The sequence below is a fragment of the Protobothrops mucrosquamatus genome, unplaced genomic scaffold (assembly GCF_001527695.2).
Source record: "Protobothrops mucrosquamatus isolate PMUCROS unplaced genomic scaffold, P.Mucros_1.0 scaffold681, whole genome shotgun sequence".
Lineage (NCBI taxonomy): Eukaryota > Metazoa > Chordata > Lepidosauria > Squamata > Viperidae > Protobothrops > Protobothrops mucrosquamatus.
The window spans coordinates 339675-362309 of NW_015386968.1; the positions used below are offsets into that span (position 1 = coordinate 339675).

At 36.7% G+C, this 22635-nt stretch overlaps 1 protein-coding gene across 1 annotated transcript in view; it reads left to right on the forward strand.

Annotated features, from left to right (window-relative positions):
• Window positions 1-784, forward strand: part of SMC3 (structural maintenance of chromosomes 3) — a 30401-nt gene extending 29617 nt beyond the window's left edge. The window contains exon 29 of the mRNA XM_015818110.1: window positions 358-784. Within this exon, the coding sequence (XP_015673596.1) occupies window positions 358-429 (72 nt within the window). The 3' untranslated portion in view covers window positions 430-784. The remainder of the gene's footprint in view (window positions 1-357) is intronic.
• The last annotated feature ends 21851 nt before the right edge of the window (window positions 785-22635 follow it).

A 22635-nucleotide genomic window follows, 5' to 3' on the forward strand; every position in this document is an offset into this window, starting at 1 on the left:
ACCCATTTTTTTAGACTTTTTAAACTATGCACGCATACTAAAAGATCACCTGTAACAAATCATGATGTCAGAACTACAGTACATATATCATAGAATATGGTCCGATGATTAGTGCAAAACTCTTCATAGACATGGACTATGGAAGAGATCATAGACATATCATCTCTTCATGGTCATAGCCATTTACATTTGTATTTTTGAAAACAATGGCTGTATATTAAGCCATTTATTATTTGTGCAGAATTCAGAATTGTACATGCAAGGAATCTGACAACCAACTGAATTATTCACTAATGCTATTATTAGTTGCATTTTTCCAATTATGATAATTGCCAAATATTTTTTTTTCTTATGTAGGTAAGCCATATTGATGTGATCACTGCAGAGATGGCCAAAGACTTTGTGGAAGATGATACTACTCATGGCTAAGTGGACAACAACTGCCAGTCTGTGAAGAAAATGTAAAATATTTTAACCAACATTGGGCAATTGTATAAATCTAAATATGCAGTCATTGTTCAACAGCTACTTTAATATACTTATTAGACCATTTCATAATATTAATTTCCTTGGTGACCTCTGTATGTACATTGTATTCCATTGTATGTGTTGTTGTATTCTTTTATAAAATAATTGTTTCATATGTGTAGCTTGAAAATGTGTTCTCTGCAGGTTTTTTGTAAAACGTTTTTCTTGTTTAAATGTGTCTATTTTCAAATCCAGTTCTTGCTTTCTAGTGGTGATCTTACTGTTACATTGCCTCACATGTTTGTTTTTTTTTAAAAAAAAACCAGCTTCAATAAAATAATTGTTTTAATGCTATAATGTATTTTCTTCTTGAACGTTTTTGAATTGGGTGCCATCACTTCACACATATTGATTATATGAAATATTTATAAGGAAATTTGCATATTAGTGCTTAGCAATAGGGCATATGGGAAACTTAAGTTTATGAATTGATTTAATTTAGTTTTCTAGATCAGTGCTTTTCAATCTAGTAGTACTTCAGCACTTGGCAGGTGGTACGCATACGATAGGTTGAAAAGCACTGTAAAAAAAAGTGTAAAAAAAAGGTGAAAGTGTAGTAACACCGCTGCTGCGCGAGCTGCATTGGCTGCCGGTGGCCTTCCGGGTGCGCTTCAAGGTGCTGACCATCATCTTTAAAGCGCTCCATGGCATCGGACCTGGATATCTTCGAGACCGCCTCCTGCNGCCGGCTGGCGACCCCAAGGGGGAGGGCCTTCTCTGTGGGAGCTCCCACCCTCTGGAATGAACTACCCCCAGAGATCAGGGTGATCCCTGATCTCCCTTCCTTCCGCCGCGCCCTCAAGACATGGTTATTCCAGCTTGCAGGACTGGCCTAGGGGAAATTTTTAGTGGGGGTTTTAAAATAATTTTAAATTATTTAGACCAATTATTAATATTTGTCTTTTAATCATGTTTTAATCTTTAGTTTTGGTATTTTGTATTTTTATCTGGTTGTTAGCCGCCCTGAGTCCGCAAGGAGAAGGGCGGGATATAAATATAAACAATAAATAAATGAATAAATAAATAGTGGGGGGATGAGCTAAAACAGCATCAGTGCCGCATAGGCCTGTGGGAGAGTCAGCTGGAGCTGCAGTGTTGCTGGGGCTCCGCTGAATGCCAGGATCAGCACGGGGCTTCAGCTGATTGGCGCTTCCGAGAGCAGCTCACAGCCTGGGGGAGGAGTCAGCTGGAGTTGCGCTGAAGAGAAGAGGGGAGGGAGAGAGGAGAGGATATAAAAGGTTTGGTGGGAGGGGGAGAGAAAAAAAGACGGGGAAAGAAAAGTGGATGGACAGACGGAGAAGAGGAGAGGCTTCTTTGAGACAAGCAAAGGGAGAAAAGGGGATAGAATAGTGCAAAGATTAATGTCGGAGAAACAGGCACAAGTTTCCCATTAAAAATGTGTTAAGAGGGTGCACAGATAGTCCTCAACCTATGAGCCCAAAATTTATGTTGCTACGTGAGAAATTTGTTAAATGAGTTTTGTCCCATTTTATGATTTTTCTTGCCACATTTGTTACGTGAATCACTGCAGTTGTGAAATTAGTAACACGGTTGTTAAAGTGAATCTGGTTTCCCCATTGACTGCTTGTCAAAAGGTTGCAAAAAGGGATCACATGACCCTGAAACATTGCGACCATCATAAATATGAATCAGTTGCCAAGAATCCGAATGTAAATCACGTGATCCTGGGGATGCTGCAGCGGTCATAAATGTGAAAATGGTCATAAGTCACTTTTTTCAGTGCCGTTGTAACAGTCACTAAGCAAACTGTTGTAAGTCGACTATCTGTACTTTATCACTTTCCTTTTTTTGGGGGGGTCAAGTTTTTGACACCTTGCTAGGCGACTGGTGGTACTCAAATATTGCCATGTCCTAAAAGTGATAAAATCTGTGAAAAGGTTGAAAAGCACTGTTCTAAATACTTACATGTTACTTATACTATTTATAAAACTGATTTTAAATGGCTCATTAAATTGATTTTCTATTTCATCAACAGAATAAAGACAACTAAGAATCATAACACTAAGAATTCATTAACGTTTGAACCCGGTTCATCCTCTTCTTGTTGCCAAATTGTTTATATCCACCTATCATTTGATTTCTAGAAAGCAAAGAATGAAAATGGGAACCATTTTATTAAACCGTACGTTTTTTGTACTATATGCTTTATCAAAGGTATGGAGTCCATAGAAGCTTATGCTGTAAGAAATTTGATCATTATTAATGTGCTATAAATCTGTAATAGATTAAATTTGCTACCCATTTAGAATTGAAATACAGTATTTTTTTTCCTATATAAATTTTGTGAAGTAAAAAGCAACAGGAAAAACAAAGAAAAGGAGAGGGATAGAATAGAAAACGTACATACACATACATAGTGTAATCCCTAAGTCAGGGGTCCCCAACCCCCGGTCCGTGGACTGGTACTGGGCCGTAGCATGCCAGAAACCGGGCCGCGCAAACAAGCAAAGCCCATCCACGGGATGCAGGCAGTAATGAAACCACACCCCCTCCGGTCCGTGGAAAATCCTCTCCATAGAACCGGTCCCTGGTGCCCAAAAGGTTGGGGACCTCTGCCCTAAGTTATTGTTGATTTTTATTTAAAAAATAGTATTGTTGTACAAGCTTTACATAGAAGTGAGAATTCAAAAGATGAAATTTAATATGATTTAAGAAAATGAAAAAGGGAAAAATTGTGTTTATAAGAAAAAAACATTCAAATGTTTTTTATTTTATTTTTATAACTTCTAAATGCTACTTAAATATTTTTATACTATACCTTAAATTTCTACTTATTTCTATTTAGAGCTGTTTAGTTAGTTTTTTGTTTAATTTTCAATTTAGTTTTTAGTTTCCCTTTTTTCATAAAATATAATATTTTAAGATATTAATTTGCCTTGCTGTATGGTATATTCTATTGTATATGAAGGAACTTGGTTAGACATCAGTTATGAATATATACAGTCAATTTTTCCATTGCCGCAGATTTTGATGTTCTAACCTTGTAGACAAGCTTTTTTGTCTTTCTAGTGTTATGCCAGATTGATTCTTGCTGTTGTCAGCAGAAAAATACAACATTTCAGTCTGTTGTGTTATCTGAATGTATTGTGTTACAAGAATCTGTAAAATCTGTAAAATAGTCTTATTATCACTGGAAATGGAGCTGACAGATGGAATTAACAATGCCTCTGCTGTTAGTGGGCAGGACTTAAGACTACATATTTGTGGAGGAAAATCCTTCACTCCTACACCCTGCTTTTGGCTTTCCTGTAATGTCTATTCTGGGAGTCAAGAAAAGGAAAAAGACGATCAACAACTGCAGGAAAATGTGCCCTGCTATTCAGAACCAGCAGATTGGCATGCTGGTGGGAGGCCAAAATCAAAAAGGCTAAGTGGATAAGCTAAGAGAGCAGCCAAGGGACCAGGGGAAGAGCCTGATCAGCTGACTGAAAGAGGCAAGCAACAACAATACTGCACCCACTTACCACCACCCCCCCCTAAATCTGGCTTGATTGGAGCAGAAAGATTTAAGAATTTTGGAGCAGCTGCCACTGGAATGGGTATGAACGAAAGCCATGAGAAAGTGGCTGTGGGGAGTAAGATGCTGCCAGTAGTAGTGGTTCTTCAGCAGGACAGAGAAAAGTGGTGTGACATCACCCAAACTTCCCAGTCTCAACCAGATAGAACTTACCAGATCACCCTTTACTCCAGCGGTTCTCAACCTATGGGTCGCGACCCCATTTGGGGTCGATCGACCATTTCACGGGGGTTGCCGAGCAAGGCTGTCCGCCATTTTTTTCCCCCTTTTCCGGCGGGTGCCTTACCTCCCTTGAGCTGGGCCAGCTGGTGGTCGGCCTGCTCCTCTCTGCCGCTTGCCAGCTACGCCTCGGCCGGCGCAGGGGGCGGAACCACGCATGTGTGGCGCTCCCGGGCAGGGAAAGTCCTCGACTTACGACCGGTTGAGTAGTCCTCAACTTATGACCGGTTTAGTCCTCGACTTACAACCGGTTTAGTCCTCGACTTACGACCGGTTGGGGGTCGCGGCATTAAAAAGGTTGAGAACCACTGTTTTACTCCACCAACAGAACAATGGTGTGAAAAAGAAATAAGATGGCCAAGTGATGACAAGTACAATAAGTAAACTATATGTTCAAGTTCTTTATGGGAAACTGATTGATTACAGTGGTCCCCAACCTTTCCAGCTCTGCAGATCAGTGGGCGGGGGGAGAGGGGATGGTTTTACATGTGTGCTGCTTGTGCAATTGCAGCTTCGTGCGCTCGCCTGCCGCTTGTGCAGCCCGGTTCCCAACAGGCGGTGGACCAGGACCAGGGCACGGACCAGGTGTTAGGGACCCCTGGATTAGAAGATTATTTTTTTAAAGGAATCAAGCATGCTAGTTTTTATATGAGATTTCTACAGCACCATCTCTGCTACAAGCAAAGGAACATTTACATTAGCAATACTGAGCACAAGGAGATGCAAAAATACAACTTTATGTGGAATGCCCTTCTATCTGAGATAATTGCAACTTACTTACCAGAATAAAGCAATCTTACTTACCAGAATAAAGCAATCTCTACTTGCTCATTTATTTCTTATCTGCCACTGTTATATCTGAATCCAAGTGACCTGCAGGGCTCCAGCACTAATAGGATTCAAATCAACATAAATGATATGCATAAAAGTGTAATAAATACTGAAAATCGGTTATGGCAAGCTCACAAAATAAGCTTCATAATAAGTGCAGCAACATATAAGAAAGCGGGTTGTATTCACCCACTAATTTAGTTGCATAAGGTTTCTGAAGTCTAGTGAGAAATACAAGTTGCAATATGCTGGAGTCATACTTTTTCAGCATGCTAGGATTGTATTTATTAGAAAACTAAATAAACAAAAAAAAAATATGGCTGGGGACTTGGCACATTCCAAGAAATGCGTCGACAGGCAGAGAATGGCTCCTGAGCATCTCACTGGGGACCCAGATAGTGATTTACAGATTTTCTGAATACCAAAGTACAAATTTGCCATACAAATTAAAATATATTTAGAAGAATCAAAATTAAAAGACTCTCCAATAAATTCTGGTAAAATATTTAGCTCAAGTGATGAATTAGATTCAGAATATAAAGAACTTCTATCATGGAAAGAAGCCCTTAGCGCTCCGATTTATAAAGAAGGAAATTACTGAACCTACATAGAGCTGTTACTTTTTTTTTTTTACATGAATAATATTTATAAATATCAAGACCAATATAATAATAAATGGATCCAGAGTCAATTGCTCTGTAGGGCTATTGAGGCAATTTTCTAGGAAAAATATTAATAGGAATTTGTCAGATGGGATTAAAGGGGGCAACCATTAGTTTCCCAAGTACCAATAATGAGTCCATACAGAGAAACATGGAATCTTGTAGAAGAGTGCAATGCCCCTTTAGCTTTCAAGCAGCATGAATTCTAAATAGCTGGACAGCCATCCAGGCAGGTAAGAAGAAAGATCTGTTCAAGAAATGTTCCATTCAATATCTTGATGCAGGCTTTGAGACATGATATCCAGGCATCTGGGGAGGTACCACAGATCTCTTATCTACACTAGGGTAGAGACCACAGTTTGCTGATCCAGGATGTGATAAGAATCACGTATGACATGAATTTATTTATTTATTTATTTATTTATTTATTTATTTATTTATTTATTTATTTATTTATTAAATTTATATACCGCCCTATCTCCCTTGCGGGACTCAGGGCGGTGAACAGGCGATACTAAAAAACTACGAATAAATAAATCGTTTCTGTTTTAAAATCGAATTGAATAATAGGCCTGTTCTAAAAACACACCCATAGAAACCCCCCCACTGAAACACAATCCAAACTACTCCAGGCCGGCCGCACGGAATAGATGGGCCTTCAGGGCTCGGCGAAAAAGGCGCAGGTCCGCAACTGTACGTAGGTCGGGGGGTAGGTCATTCCAGAGGGCAGGAGCTGCCACAGAGAAGGCTCTCCCCCTGGGGGTCGCCAGCCGGCATTGTCTGGCCGATGGCACTCTAAGAAGGCCCTCTCTGTGGGAGCGGACTGGTCGAAGGGAGGTGTTTGGTAGGAGGCGGTCTTGTACACCAACTTTGGAAAGTGTTGAGAAAGGTACTTGTGCCTTTCAGTTATATATAGCTCCATCATGCTGTCAAATCTCCATATGAACATGTCCATCTGTTGTCTGTTGTTGTAAACAAGTCGACAAAGAGGCATCCCCATCTTACTGAGCCTTTATTTAAAAAAAATATTTGGATGTAAAGCCTTTTTTCCCCTGTGACAGATGCTGATAGTTCAGTCAGTTTTCCATGAAAGTGTATTTTGATATGGAGAAGATATGTTTCTCCAGTCATTTTCTTTGATTTTGATATGGATCTTCTTGATAATGAAACTCCTAACTTTTGAGATAAAAGTTATTCTACAATAAAAGCATGCATTTTCAACTCCTCAGTTAGAGCTGCAAGGGTTCTGACTGGCAATGTCACAGGAATGGTTATGGACAACATTGGGTGTGTATTTGGGGGGTTTATTTGTAGAAGTTTAAGGAATCATTTTACTGCTTAATTACCTCTCCCTAGCACAGTGGTTCTCAACCTGTGGGTCGGGACCCCATTTGGGGTCGATCGACCATTTCACGGGGGTCGCCAAGCAAGGCTGTCCGCCATTTTTTTTGTCCACCATTTTTTTACCCTTTTCCGGCGGGTGCCTTACCTCCCTTGAGCTGGGCCAGCTGGTGGTCGGCCTGCTCCGTCTCTGCTGCTTGCCAGCTACGCCTCGGCCACCGCAGGGGGCGGAACCACGCATGCACGGCGCTCCCGGGCAAGGAAAGTCCTTGACTTACGACTGGTTGGGTAGTCTTTGACTTACGACCGGTTTAGTCCTCGACTTACGACCGGTTTAGTCCTCGACTTACGACCGGTTGGGGTCGCGGCATTAAAAAGGTTGAGAACCACTGCCCTAGCATTTTCTAGGGTTTGGGATTTGCTTTGTAATTGGTAACTTAAGCTTTTACAAGGTTTAAGGAAGCCATTTTTTGCCCTTAATATCTGCAAACTTCCAGTGGGAGCTGCAAGAGATGCTGAGAGGCATATGCAGATTGGGTTGCTTACTCCTGTAGCTTATTATTTTTAACAAGGAACCATTCCTCCATTTTATTTTTATTTATTTGTTGAATTTAGACTCAACAAATTCACAGAAGTAAATAGAATATGTAAGCCAGGTCAAAAAAATAAATAGGTCAACATTTTATTGAAGACATTACTTATTAGTTGTATTACAATTCAAAATCCACATAACATTAACATATATCATTATGTTAATGTCACAGAGTTAAGATAATGTAATATGCTTCAGAGATTAGAAAATGTCCGAGTTATGTCTTAGAAGTGTACATTTCTAAAATGAGAAAGCTAAAATGAAGTAACAGGCATTCATTAAAATGTTTACTTCTATGCAAATATTTCATAGAAGCATAACTATTTTCATTCATTAAACAAGCTGATATGGCTGATTCTCTAATTTTACACTTGGGTTAATCTAGGAAAAGCACAGAACAGCACTAGTAATTTCCTTGTGTTATGAACACAATTTCAAAAAATATCTGTGTCTTTTAAAGTCTTACACATTTAAAATCTTATATGTTTTAAAATGTTACATATTTTAAACTATAACTTCATATAACTGGCAAGATGTGACAGAATTAACTGATTATGCATGAGAAAACATCCACAAATAACATTATGGAAATATGTTCATTACAATTCCCACCGACTATCACCATTGCCAATTTATAATTATAAAGTTTTAGTAAGTATAAGTTAGTAACATCTGTAAAGCTACAAATTATTTTCTTGTAATGCATGTTATAGGATAGTGATGGCGAACCTTTTAGAGACCGAGTGCCCAAACTGCAACCCAAAACCCATTTATGTATCATTGGGGGCTGAGTGGGCATGGACCATTGGGTGGGTGTGGCCAATTTGGTGGGCATGGTCCATTGGGTGGGCGTGGCTGTGGTGGTAATGGCAGACTGGGTAGGACTAAAAAGTTCAATCAATCAATTCCAACTTTGCGAGATCTTTTTTTTTACCCGCAAGAAGTTGAACTTGACTGATTGATTGAACCTTTTTTTTTTTGCACACGGCAGCGGAAGCCTAAAGCGAAAAGGTTTTATAAAACCCAGCTGAAGGCCTAGGACTGGAGTGACGGCACACATGCCCACAGAGAGGGCTCTGCATGCCACCTGTGGCACGCGTGCCATAGGTTCGCCACCACGGTTATAGGAGATTTTACACATTTACAGCAAATACATGGTTATTAAGAAAATGAATAGGATTACAGGATTAGTTATAATCATTTGAATCTGAATGCAAATGAACTTTTATGTAAGCATATTTATGATACAGCTCCATAATGTAAATTTAAGAACACATTGTTCAGTGAATTATAATCCTCAGTATATTTTTTTTGACTGACATAGCTGACCCTACCAAATGTAACTCAGTTTTCCATTGTTAATCAATATGTATACAACAATGAACAAATTGTTCCATTCCTAAATATTTTATAAGGCTCTCATTTTCATTCGTACAAGTTCTCTCACAAATCATTCCTAAGATGAAACTCATAAATCATTTCTGTTCATGGGTGAATACAAAAGTATGCCATCTTCCTCCAGGTTTTTAATACAACCATGTCTAATGCAACACAGGCTTATATCCTTTTAACCTCGGGATATTGTTACAGATTTTACTACGACCCCCTGGAAAGCAAACATAATTTGGTGGGAAGGTGCATAGTTTTCCACTGAAAATTATATTCAAATATCAAGATATTTATATTGCACAAGTTGGAAAAACAGTTCTCCAACCTAATATTTTCTTCTCTCTTAGCTTAATTACTAATCCCAAATTACTGCGTAAAATTAATTCTATTTTTCTGTCTAGATTAAAATGCACTAACCAAAATATATTTTCACTATTGGTAGGATAACAACATAAAACAAACTTGCCCGACTGAATTTGTCCCTCAAATTTCTTCAGAACAATAACCAAGTTATTCCATCACAGAGGGTGGATTTCAACTTGAGTTTTCACTGTCTTGCTCCAACACCTTAAGATAAAATGGGGGTAGAGATGATTAAATTAAAATACTGATTCATTTGAAATTAATTTCAACCATAATAAAAATTATTAGAAAGGCCATTTTCATTCTAATGTTTTTGTCTGTGCTAAGATCCACCCTGGGAGTCTTTCTCAAATGCCCACTGTTAGGATCAGTGAAACTGACATATGAGACAGGGTCTCCTCAGCTTTCTACATTGTAGTTATGTGAATCAAATATATGAAAAAGGATGCTTGGTAAAATGAGGAAGAGTTTATGGACAAAGGGAGAAAAACATGTAAGAAATAGACTGGTGCAAAAAAAAATAACAAACAAAATAACAAAATAACAAAATTGTACAATATGTATAGACAGACATGAAATCAAGGATCAAAGGAACAACTAAAGTTAAGAGATAAAGAAAATGTAGAGAGAGTTTGAGCACAATTAAAAATTGTTTTGGAAGTTAATGGAAAGAAACATTGGATAGAATTTTCAGCAGACTGAATGGAATTAAAATTAAAAGTGGTGGTGAATTAGAATGAACCTGAAATAATGAATTCCAAAAAGATTTGTATGGGAATGAAAGTGAAATATTAAAGAGAGGAATTGAAACATGTTATAACATTCATGTTCAAATAAACATTGATGAAAAGGAAGTCATAAACACTGTGACTATGCTGAAAAGTGGTAAGCCTGCTGATATAGATGGTGTCCTTGCAGAAAAATTAAAATACACATGCTGTTTGCTTTTAGGATGCCTGCATAACTTGTGTGATGTGCGTGAAGAATGTGTCTATATAAAGGGAATAATATCTATATAAAGGGAAAGGTAGGAAGAAAGATGATTTATTTATTTAATTGTACAGTTTGGCAGAAATCTGATCAAAAGGATGAAAGAGATGAACAAAATATGGAGCATGCAGTATAATTTTTTGCCGTGTGTGTATGTGTGCACTAGCATTACCATGCACATGCATATCTTATTTTTCCTCTTTAGTAGATCTCTGAGAAGTATCTAAAATGAGAAAGTTGATTGTACATTTGTTGATTAGAGTGATTAGACTTGAGTTATACAAGAATGTTAGCACATGAGTGAGCCATTCAGCTCTTACCTGTATCTGGGTGATGTCATATAGGTTTCTGAACTTTCAGTGCGGTTCAATTGCAGCACATTATAGTTAATGCAGTGTAAAAGTTACCAAACCATGAAAATTTGGCAAGTTGAACAGAAGTAAGCAATTTTGGATTGCTAATTGATTTTGATGAATAGTATATTAATTTTCACACATATTCCTATAAAGTCCATCTTCTATTCATTTTTTTAAAGTTAAGGACCTTCATTCCACATATCAAGCTCTGGACTCAAGGTAGCCATTATTTACTCTCTTATTCGCTCATACACAGAAGCTTAATATTGCAACTGCAACGGTGCTTACAAAATTACATTGTACTGCCACAAAAATTCATCCCTCAAAACTCCTGCAGTGTCACAGTGTAAATGGGTACACCCCCCTATAGTCCTCAGCTAAAGATGGGTAGTTATGACACAGCACTCAGACCAAAGAAAATTGCTCATCCTTGCACTCAGACAAGGTTAACAAATGTTAATATTGTTGTAAGTATCCTAGTGTCATTATCATAGTGTTGTCAAATCCTGTGCTAAGCCTATAAACTCTAAAACTAAGCCAGTGCTAGATCTGCTTTGTTCTTTTCATGCCATGCCATCTACATCTTTCATGTGTATGAAACTTTGAACGAGGCTCATCTTGCCGCACAGTGGACAAGAGAGGGCATTTTCAAAGGTGTGGTTTTAAAAAACAACCACACATTGTTTCTTCATCTACAAGCTCTCTCCAAAAGGTCATCTCTCAATTACAACCAAGTAAATACTTTTCCCAAGTATTTTTTTTAATGATTCAGAAGATTAGCAAAATGCTTTTAATTATTCCTCATAGACAACAAATTAGTATAAAACTACCATATTAAAACTACATTTCTTTGTAAATGCCCAACAAAGCTTAAACTCTGAGCTTGATTGTCTCACTGGTCTTACTAGGCTGAAACTTTGTGCCTCCACAAATATTTATGATTATGAAGCTGGTTACCCTATTTGTCTTCTTCACGACTGATGCCAGCTGAGGTCAACCTTTCTTCTCTTTGCCATTTCTGTGGAAGTTTCAAGAGCTAATATCAGGTCTCTGCTATTTTCTCAACAGAGGGGAAAAGACTGAGACCTTGGGGTGAGCTCTTGACCTTGACTGACAGCGTAGTGGCGCCGACATGTTAGAAGAGGAATGGGGTGGTGGTGGTGGTGGACATAAAAGACAGATGGCCTAATTAATCATATACCAGGAATAAATAAAAGCAGTTGCAAGCATTACATGTGCTGTGATGAGTGAACAGCCCACAAATATGGAAGTCTGCCAAACAATTATCAGCATAAAGAAGACTGACCAGTGCAAAGGGGGGGGGTGTCTGAGAAAGAATAGTGGAGGAATGTGAAATATGCACTATGTGCAGGGAGGTCTAATTTCTCATTCTGAAAACTTTATAAATGAATGATCACAATGATTATTTATACTGTTTTCATAGGGAGCCCACTTTTGAAAGGCAAAATATGATTCAGAATATGCACATACCATCTTTCAGGCTCCATACCTGGATTTCATAGTTGCCTATTTAGTTATAAACTGTTCCTGACAACTGATGTGCACACTATAAATCTTCATTTTGTACTACGAATCTGGAATGCTGTATAGTCTTACCTTCTTCTGTGAAGTTCTGGACAGTGTCTCGGCAGCCATTTTATTTGTGAAAAATAGTTTAATACCTTTTTTTGTAGGAGACACTTCAAGACAATTGAGATATAAATTATAAAATATATTAGCGTCACAGCAATTGGTAATGAAGATAAAGCTGAGAACATATGAGTATTTCCAGAGTGTCCAAATGCCTTCATGGTTGAACCAATTTATCTTTGCCTTCTTGCTCCAAGTGCATCACTCTGTGCTCAATACCAAAGGAGAACAGATTTTCTGCTTTCAGGCAGCTATTTTATTAGAATGTCCAGATCCAATGGCATAAGCTGAAGGCAAAAATACACATTTAATTACTGTAAGGAAAACATTCAATCCTGAACTAATTTAATTAATAGAATGGAGAGTATTTCCTCACAGTAATCTACTTTATTTTTCTCCAAATTTTTTTTTAAAATTTATGAACTTACAGTAAATTAAAAGTGCTATTTGACAAGGCAATTTGTTTGTGCTTGAGAACAACACTGTTCCAAATTTATGGCATAAAGTAGCCACCACTGTTCAAAAGGTTTGTAGAGGTGCTGCATGATCTCAAAACCTGAGATTGTATGGGTAACATGCACATGTCCACAAGACAATTCTGTTGGAATAGCATTCATTCATTCCTCACTCACTCATTCCTTCATGTATACGATTTGGACATCATACAGCATATAACACAATAAATAAAAAACATATAACAATAAATAATACAATACATAAGTACAAAATATAACAATAAATAATACAAAATACAAAATGGTGACTGAGAACACAACAAAACAACCACAAGTGACCATTCAACTGGCCACTTTTGCCTGGGGATGGAACCGGATCTTGTGAAAGGCATTATCAAATAGTCAGCACAAATCTTACATGCATGCATTCAACCAAATTTTTCACATTTCAGTCATTCTATCCAACATTCAGAAAAATTAAAAATACAAATTTGTTTGGGCAATCTAAATTTTTAAACAGTCCTCCAGTTGAAATTCCTGATATGATGGAGAGAGTTTAAGTAGACAAATGTACAGGTAGTCCTCGACGTACAAAAGTTCATTTAGTGAATGTTCAAAGTTACAACAGCACTAAAAAAGTGACTTATGAACATGTTTCACAGTTACAATCTTTGCAGCATCCCCATGATCATATGATCAAAATTCAGGTGCTTGACAACTGTTTCATATTTATGACTGTTGCTGTGTCCTAAGGTCATGTGATCACTTTTTATGACCTTCTGACAAGCAAAGTCAATGAGGAAGCCAAATTCACTTAACAACCAAGTTACTGACTTATCAATTGCGGAGTTATTCACTTAAAAACTGAAGCAAGAAAAGTCGTAAAATGGGGCAAAACTCACTTAACAAATGTCTCACTTAACAACAGAAATTTTGGGCTCAATTGTGTTTGTAAGTCAAGGACTACCTGTATAAGATGGTCAGCAGAATGTTGTCAGCTCTGGCATCCCTACCATGGTTCAGAAATAAAGAGATGGTGTGAAAAAGGAAAAAGGCTGTGTTGTCATCAGTGAAGAGGCAGTTCAGACTCATTAATGAGGCTGTAGGGAGATGCAACTGCCATCATTGTTGGTAATTTGCAATACAGCAGCTGTTACATGCTGAGTTTTTAAAGACTTTAGAGCAGGGGTCTTCAAACTTGGCCCTTTTATGACTTCTGGACTTCAACTCCCAGAGAAATTATGACTCCACAAGTCATAAAAGGGCCAAGTTTGAAGACCTCTGCTTTAGAGGGAGAACCTTGCATGTATGATGTGACTATCAATGGCAATCCCTTGGTTCTCTCCTGAAACACATCATAAAAGGTTGAGTGGGATAAATAGCTGCAAGGATCCCCACTTTCCAGATGAAAAGCAGGAAGTAGAAGAGCCTAACCTTATCTTGGAACAAGATTGAAGGTTGGTCTTTGTAACTTCAAGACTAATGATGGACTAAAGCTTGTCTGAGAGGATAGCATTAGCTGCATGGTTGAAATCAATGTAATAATAATGTAGAGGCATTATTAGGTAGAGGCAGGCTAGTGGGTATTGATTTGTAGATGGGAGCAGGCATTACAGGTCAAGATTTGGCAAATGCGGGTAGGAACAGGTTATTTAACATGGGTAAGAGAGTGATAGTCATTTTTACCATGACTTGCAGAAGGACATATGGTGGTAGGTGCTGGTCTGGCCATTACAGTATTGGTAAAGGAGGACAGCCAATGGTTCCAGCCCCTTCTTATTGTTCAATAATCTCTACATGAAGCTTTGAGCACTCTGTCTCTGAACACTTAGCAGACCTGATTACTAAATCTTTGCTAGCAAAGAGAGGGGCTGTTCCCTGAGTTCTCTCTTAAGAACTGGCTTCCAGGTTTTCACATGGTGTAGCAACTATAAGTCAAGGTTGGAAAGGCATGGTAGTGGTGATTTTCCTGAATAACTTGATTGTTTCTAGAGGAATTGCTCTAGAGGTCATTAGATTCAAGTATTTTTATCTGGGCTTCAGAAAAAAGTTAAAGGTTCTGTTGGTGTATGATTTACCTGCCTAACAGCATTACTATTGTTAGCAGAATCTTTTCCCTATGGTTTGTTCCTTACTCAGGTCAAACTTTGCATTTAAGAGTTAAAAATAGCACATTAAGTAAATACATAGAATGTATTAATAGCTTTTTATAGTCAGATGTAAATAGCTAATTTGTGCTTGCCCAATTATAAAATTCTCAAGTTTAACTTTCCAAATAAGATATAGCCTGATTTGTCACTTTCTAATTTATACACCTTATCCCTGTTAGTTTCTTCTTATTCCTTTCTTATCTGTCTACAAGGCCCTCTTGTGTATGTATTATGAAGAAACGCTACCTTCCCTTGTAAAATTTCTAATTATTTTCCAACACCATCTAAACTTCTTGAGCTCATCTCAAAACTATTAGTGTTGGGCAATTTTATATACTTAACATGGGGTAAAGGATATGTCCCAATAGATATTGGGCTCAATCCATGGACACATGCTGCATTTACTTTTTACCCTGGAGATGGTGTGTAAATTGAAAGTGGAGGACTTCATTACTATTCTTTTGTTATGATCGGAGGCAGAGTGCCACAAGTTATATTTATGCAGGATTGATGAATTGATAAATACAGTCTAATTCATAATCCCATCCTTTAGAAGTTTTCCCAGTTACATGACAAGCAATTTTTCCATGACTTGACCGACTCTCTAGAATAGGGAAGGTATTAGAGTCATACATAGGATTGAACCTTTTCTGAATACAAAATCTGGGGAAGGGTTGGTTTACTGAGGATCTCTAAGAAATGAAACTTTAAAGAAAAGTAGGGCTGCATGTGCTTATATTTGGGTCTACACTGGGGCAATCAGAATGGTGAAAAATCAATATTTCTTCAGCCTTATTCTATCAGCGGAATATCACCCAGCAGCTGTTATCGGCCTGATCAGTCAGTTTCTTAATTGGAGGAGTAGCTTGACAGATTCTGAAGTTGCTGTTCAGGAACTAGCAGACTGTCAGACATTTGCAGATGAGGCTCAGAAAGAGGAAGACTGGTTGGAAGATGAACCTGAAGATCTAGAGAAGTCAGCTAATCAGCCACTTGTTGCAGACGTGTAGTCACTGACCTACACCTCTGAACAGAAAAAGATCTTCAGCCCTTGAACATACAGAAAGATCAAGTAAGTGGAAAAGAGTTAGTCAGTGGGGATTCACAAAAGAAAGAGGCCTTGCTCAGGAAAATAGGCATAGGATAAAAGAAGAGTTTAGGAGTCAAGACAATAGTTGGCAAACAACTTTCCAACCTTAGTCCTGATTTCCTGAACTCTTGCTACTTATGATTCTGAGAGACTATTGGATGTATACAATACTAGGCTTAGTTTTGATTCCTGGACGTCTGCATGGAACTTCGGCTTCTACACTAAAATTGTTTGTTTTTCCTGAGATTGGTATCAAGCACTCAGAACAAGATAGCAGATGGTCAGTCCAGAAATCAGAATATCAGGAAGATATTCTGAAGATGCCTTTCTGAGCTCTCTCTCATTCCTGCACAGTAGTGAAATGTATAGCTACAATGTCATAAAGACTCAAGTCTGACTTCCTTCACTTGTCATTGCTGTACAGGACAGCAGTCTTGCTTAAGGTTGATTGGGCAATCACAGATTGATAAATCTTCCTTTGGATGCTTATGACAAGTTTACAAGATATTTTGCTGAGAAAATTGTTTGCATCAGAGTTTCATACACATCAGCAAAATCAAAGAAGATAATGAGGAACATATGCCAATATTGGGATTTTTTCAGTCTTTCAAGATATGGACAGGGTTCTTGGCTGTTTGAGTTGTGCCAGTTACAGTATTTGTGGGAACCTTATCCTTCCTGTAGTAGTCAAGGTAGGGTGGACAAGGAGGTTTGGAAGTACCTGCTGCTTTGTACAGCTCATCTGTCACTCACAGTGTTGGATAATTCCAGGCTCCAGTCTTAGGGAAAGATTTTGGAGTTGATGAAGCTATGGATCATGGATGAAACTAACTATCTGGATCTCTTTCACTCAGGATTCAGATCTCTATGATGACTCGTCCCTTATGAATTGTGTGGATGGTAACAATGCAGTTTTTGTCCACTAGATTTGGCAGTTTCTACTACCATGATGCATAGTATATTTCTGAACTATACACAGAGGTTTCCCCTTATGCAGGAAGATAAGAGGAACAGCATTTGAAATTGAGGGAACAAGAGAGAAGCACTACCTACATTTCCCCATAATGCACCTCTTCCAATTCTGTGATGCTGTGGAGATCCTTTGACACTCTTAATTTTGGGACAGTTACATATTGGGAGATGCATTTACTTAAGAATTTAGGTTCTACACTCTTATAAGGTTTAAAAGTCATTACTATGCAAATAGAGGCCAGACTACAGAGGAATTACTATAGCAAAATAAAACTACATTTTTTAAAAATTCACTCATTTTGTACAATAATCATTATTATTTGCAGAAACTAGCAATATCTTTTAAGACCCCAATATTTGATTTTATTCTTTTGTTAAATTACTGTTTAATCTGGAACCCTTTGCATAATTAACTGTACAATTAGAATTGGACATGGCATTTTATCAGTATGAGATTCTTAATGCATAAATAAGCAAACAATATTTCTTGGGATAATTAATATTTCCTCTTTCATCTCCTCATCGTTGAATTCTTGTTGATCAATCATAATGCTACTTAAACCAAATATTAAAACAAATAAATGAAGAAATGGGATTATTTTTTCTTTTGGTTATCATTTCTGAGAAAAGCTTTCTTTTCTCTCTATTTCTCTGCCTACATAGAAGTTTTAGAGTGTATCAATTGTCATTTAGGTTTTTATATATCTAAATAAAATTCATTTCTTATATCAACTTTAAAAAAATGTGTAAAATCTTTCTGAAAACTTACAAGCTTAGCAGGATACAAATAATTTTTGCTGATGTTTTTATTATGGAGTTGTTTGTTGCTATACATTTCCATCTTTGATCCCGTCTAAGGAAGGACTTTAATTAATTTCTTTACAGTTATTTTGGGAGCCCTGCCCTATGTAAAAATATTCACCATATTAGTTAAGATCTTTGAGAATTTTAGGATGCAATATGATAGTTGATCTCATCACATGCTAGGTTCCCTAGATGTAATAGTTTATAAGGTATTAGTTACATTTGAAAAAACGCCTCCAAAATACATACTGTAATTCTAATTTTTTAATCAATTCATCTGCCCGGATCATACAGTGTCCATTACTGGAATTCATTTCTTACAATTCAAAAGGAATCAAAATTATTTTAAGCTTAGTTCCTACTAAAAAAAGAATGATAATTATAAATGCTGATGTTTATTTGTATGTAAACCTAAGTATGATATCAATTTCACTAGGGATATATACCGGTGTTCAAAATCCATATAACCACTAGATGACAGCAAAAAATACGGTCAAACCTCTTTGCCATTTAGTAATAATCTAGATTTCTTCAATCTTGCTGTGGCCGCCCCAAATTTCACTGTACATTTTTTACCTCTTTAGTAATTTGTAAAAATAATACAGGTGGGATAAAATAAATAATTGAGCATTTAAAATGGTGAACCATGTGCCAGTGGAAAAGCTTTGATTTTTAGTGTAAAAGGGCAGGCAAATCTATCTGTCATATACGCATTTCATATATACATATTGTTCTATCTTTAGTTATTCTGGATCTCCAGAAAAAAATGTTGAAGCTTTGATATTGCATCTTTTTCAATCCTTCTCTGTTACTGTATTTGATTTATTTGTTATTTATTGATTTATGGAACTGTTGGCAACCTAAAGCATGGGAAAGTTTGTGCTAGCTATGCTAGTTTGTGCTACTTGTAAGCATTGGCAAGTATGACTCACATTCTTTTTTGTAAACATTGGGTGTGAGGATGATCAGACTTAGGTTTTATTAATTTTTCACAGTTCTAGGCTTCTGTTGGCATTCTAACAGTCTGAGTTTCCTATTCATTTTTTTAAGCATCAGCGCTTAGTCCTGGGAATGAAAATAAGGAACATTCCTACAGACTGTCTGTGCTGAATGACTGTGATGTTTACAGCAATGCTTCCCATATTTTTCCTTTATATAGATTATTATATTATACTGAGACTCATCATGTAAGATAGGTATCAATATAAAGACTTTTGGGCACCTTGACAAATATGATCAACCCCTTTCATCATTCAAATCAAAATTATTTTCAATGGGCCAAATATTACGAGATCACAATAGGAAGCGTTGCAATATTTTAGCATCATTGCCAAACTTGCAAGATAATATCAACATCTTATGAAATTTGACAGTTTGAATGTGTGCAATTATATACAGTATGTATACAATTATCTATTCCAGGGGCCATCTTCAATCCCCTCACATCTATGGCTGTTTCCTAGACTGCAGTTTAGGAACTACTTATTACAGAAACATTTCATGTATGTTTCACACTTGAATCTGATCCTTGGTGCATAATTCCAAGGGATCTTCAGCTATAAATGGAGCCAAGACACAGGAGCAGATAGGTCTGAATTTCAAAGAAGCTTAGATTCATAGCAGAATTTTGCACTTATAATTTGAAAACACCAGATTTACCTACAGCAGAATATGTAGGAAATTAGAATTGGTCGTCAGTGTACATTTGTTATTTTGAAATGCTGGAAAATGAAAAGGTTATGCTGATGCATATTCTCTAAGGCCCCCTTTCCTAGAATAAATTTCAAGGAGCATCAAGAATGAAAGAGCAGAAACATCTCTCATCTCGGACTACAGAATTGCAGTCAGTGAAAAAAATGGTATGAAAACATTTGCTAAAGAAAAATACCACCATGGTGATGCTAACTGGGTTTATATATGATGCTAACTGGGTTTATATATGAATACACTTTTTTTCTCAATTTGAGAGTTGGTTTTCCTAAAAAAATAGAACATTATTCCTTCCATTTTAGGCTAACATTTCAAGAATCTAATGAAACAATTAAATCCACTGAGGCTGGTAACAGTAAGACTAAGACTAACACTTGTTTACACATTTTTACACTATTAAGCCACAATATAGCTTGCCCTATAAGCCTGACAGCTTGGATTCTTATTGAGAATATTGCTTCATCATGGTCAAAGTGATAGGAAAAAAATTGGAACTTCTTGGATTTTCATTAACTTCTGCACACTTGGATGTGAGCATACAATAGCAGTTTTCAGGTGGCTTAAGGACATTGTCATTCAATTAGATCTGGCATCTTTTTCCAAGGTATATATTCATAACTAGCTCTTTCACCCTCCTATATTTCTGCTTATAGATACCTGAGTCAAATAAATCTGCCTGCAGTATTAGAAATTCTGTTCTAATTATCAAAAGAAAGTTATGGCAAAGATACTGCATGCCATGTATATCATGTTTTCCTTCTGCTCAGCAAAACAAAAATAAAAAAGGATTGTCATTTTAGTCTCAATTTGTTGTTTAATTATGTAGAAAGAGGGGAAGGTTCGTATTCTGAGCGTGACCCATCACAAGACCCTCACTTGATGCACCCACACCGGAAGCCCTTATAAACAGAAGAACACTGACACTGACCTCCCCTAAACTCCGCTGAAGATGTTACCTAGCCTGGTAACAAAACATTCAGAAACCAACCCACAAGCTCAGAGAACGAACCTTCACCCTCATCCTACACCCGAGCTACAGATATTTGCCATTATTGCAAATATATACAAAGACTATAAAATCCATAGCAGGAATGTTGTATGTGTATTAAAATAATAATATTTAATACCACTTCTGTAAGGAATGTTGCAGTAGTTTATGCTGGTTTGTAGTTGTCCTTCCTTTTTGGTTTTTTTCTCTGTAATCTTTCTGAAATTTAAACATTAAATTTAAATGTAATTATTATGTAAAATTGAATTTACATAATGATACTGTTATAAATATGGTATACAGTATTAATTTATGAATTTTTTAAAAAAAATATTAACCAAACTATATGAATTAGCATATAAAATAGATGCTGACAAAATTAAGGGGAACTGAAATTCTGTCTTCCAAATCCTTTCCCAATACAAAATTATTTTTGCTTATTATTAATAAGTTTATTTGCTTCTTGCAATGAGCTGGTGAAACTGTATTATGAATAAAAGTTTATTTTGGATATCACCAAGCAGATATAAATTAGCTATATTTATGCTAAATGTGGTTTGCTCTAAACATGATTTGTTATATTATTTGCAATTGGCTGGATTCACACATATTAAACCATAAGTGGCTGTCTTTACAGATGGTTTAGTACAGACATGTCACGTGACGTCGCGCAACGTATCGGAGCTTTTTTGCCATTGCCGGCAATGGGGTGGGTGCGGCTCCGGTATGATGAAACTGGCCCGTGGGCTGGCAGTTTGACACCCCTGGTTTAGTGAAATGTTAATCTAAGCATGTCCTTTCAGCTGATCTAAAATGTAAACAGCAAAACCAGTCATCTGATTTTGGTATAAAAATTATGCACATTTTAAGCAATATGGAAAATTGTTTACCAATTTTGACTGTTTAACATTGTGAATAATAGTCTCTTATATTTTATTCAGTTTCTTTTTTCTTGGTTTTATATTTAGCCATGATGCTGAACATTTGGTGTTTCTGAATTAAGAAAGGAATAGGAAACTAACCATTCATGACATAAGACTATATTTTGGGATCCAGGAGCATGTGTAAACACTTAGAGTATGACCACTTGCACTCTCCACTAAACTATCAGAATGTAGACCATGGATTATCCTATCATCAGCTTTAGGTAGGAGGAAAGAGAGTAAATTCCTGTTATGATAAATATAAAAGAGAGTATGACTTTAGTGAATGCTGTCCTGAATGAGGAGATTATTACAGAATGTTCCTTTCATCAGTTGACTAAGTTCTTGGGAAATTTCAGCTCTCACTTGATAACCTATGCAAATATCAAATGCTTGATAACTCTGTGTTCATGAAATATCCCTATCCTGTGCATGTTTGCACATCCTGAGCAGACTGAATTCTTACTGCCTTTTCTTTGATTAGGTTTCTGTAATTTTTACCAGATGCTGTATCTGATTTATTGTATCTGAATTTTTTTTTACATGCTGTGCTGACTATATGACAGCAGACAAGGGTTAAATAAATAATATATTAATTCCCATCACTGTCAGTACTTTTGTGACTTCAGCACATAAATATTGTCAATCTTATTGCATATCCAATGGCATATATATATATATATATATATAAATTGAATTTTTGTTAAACAGATTGTGTTCATTCAGATTACCATGAAGAAATGAATAGAGTTGGCAAAATGCAAATAATTGTATTGTTTTTTCTACCTATAACTGTGTATATTTTGGATATCATGTTTTTAATTTAAAATATTTGATTTTCAAGTTTTGCAAGGAATCTTGCACATCTTCTGGAAGAATCAAATCTACCTTGGTAAAATATTTTGCTTTGCCTTCACATATAACATTTCCAGTTTTGCTTTCTGGATTAACTGACTGACTGAATAAAATCAACCCAATTCTGTTTATTCAGAGGTAAGGCTAATTATATTTGTAGTATTTATTGTTGGGTTTAGAACTGACTGTGTATAGAATATTTACAATAGCAAGTCTATATATAGTCACG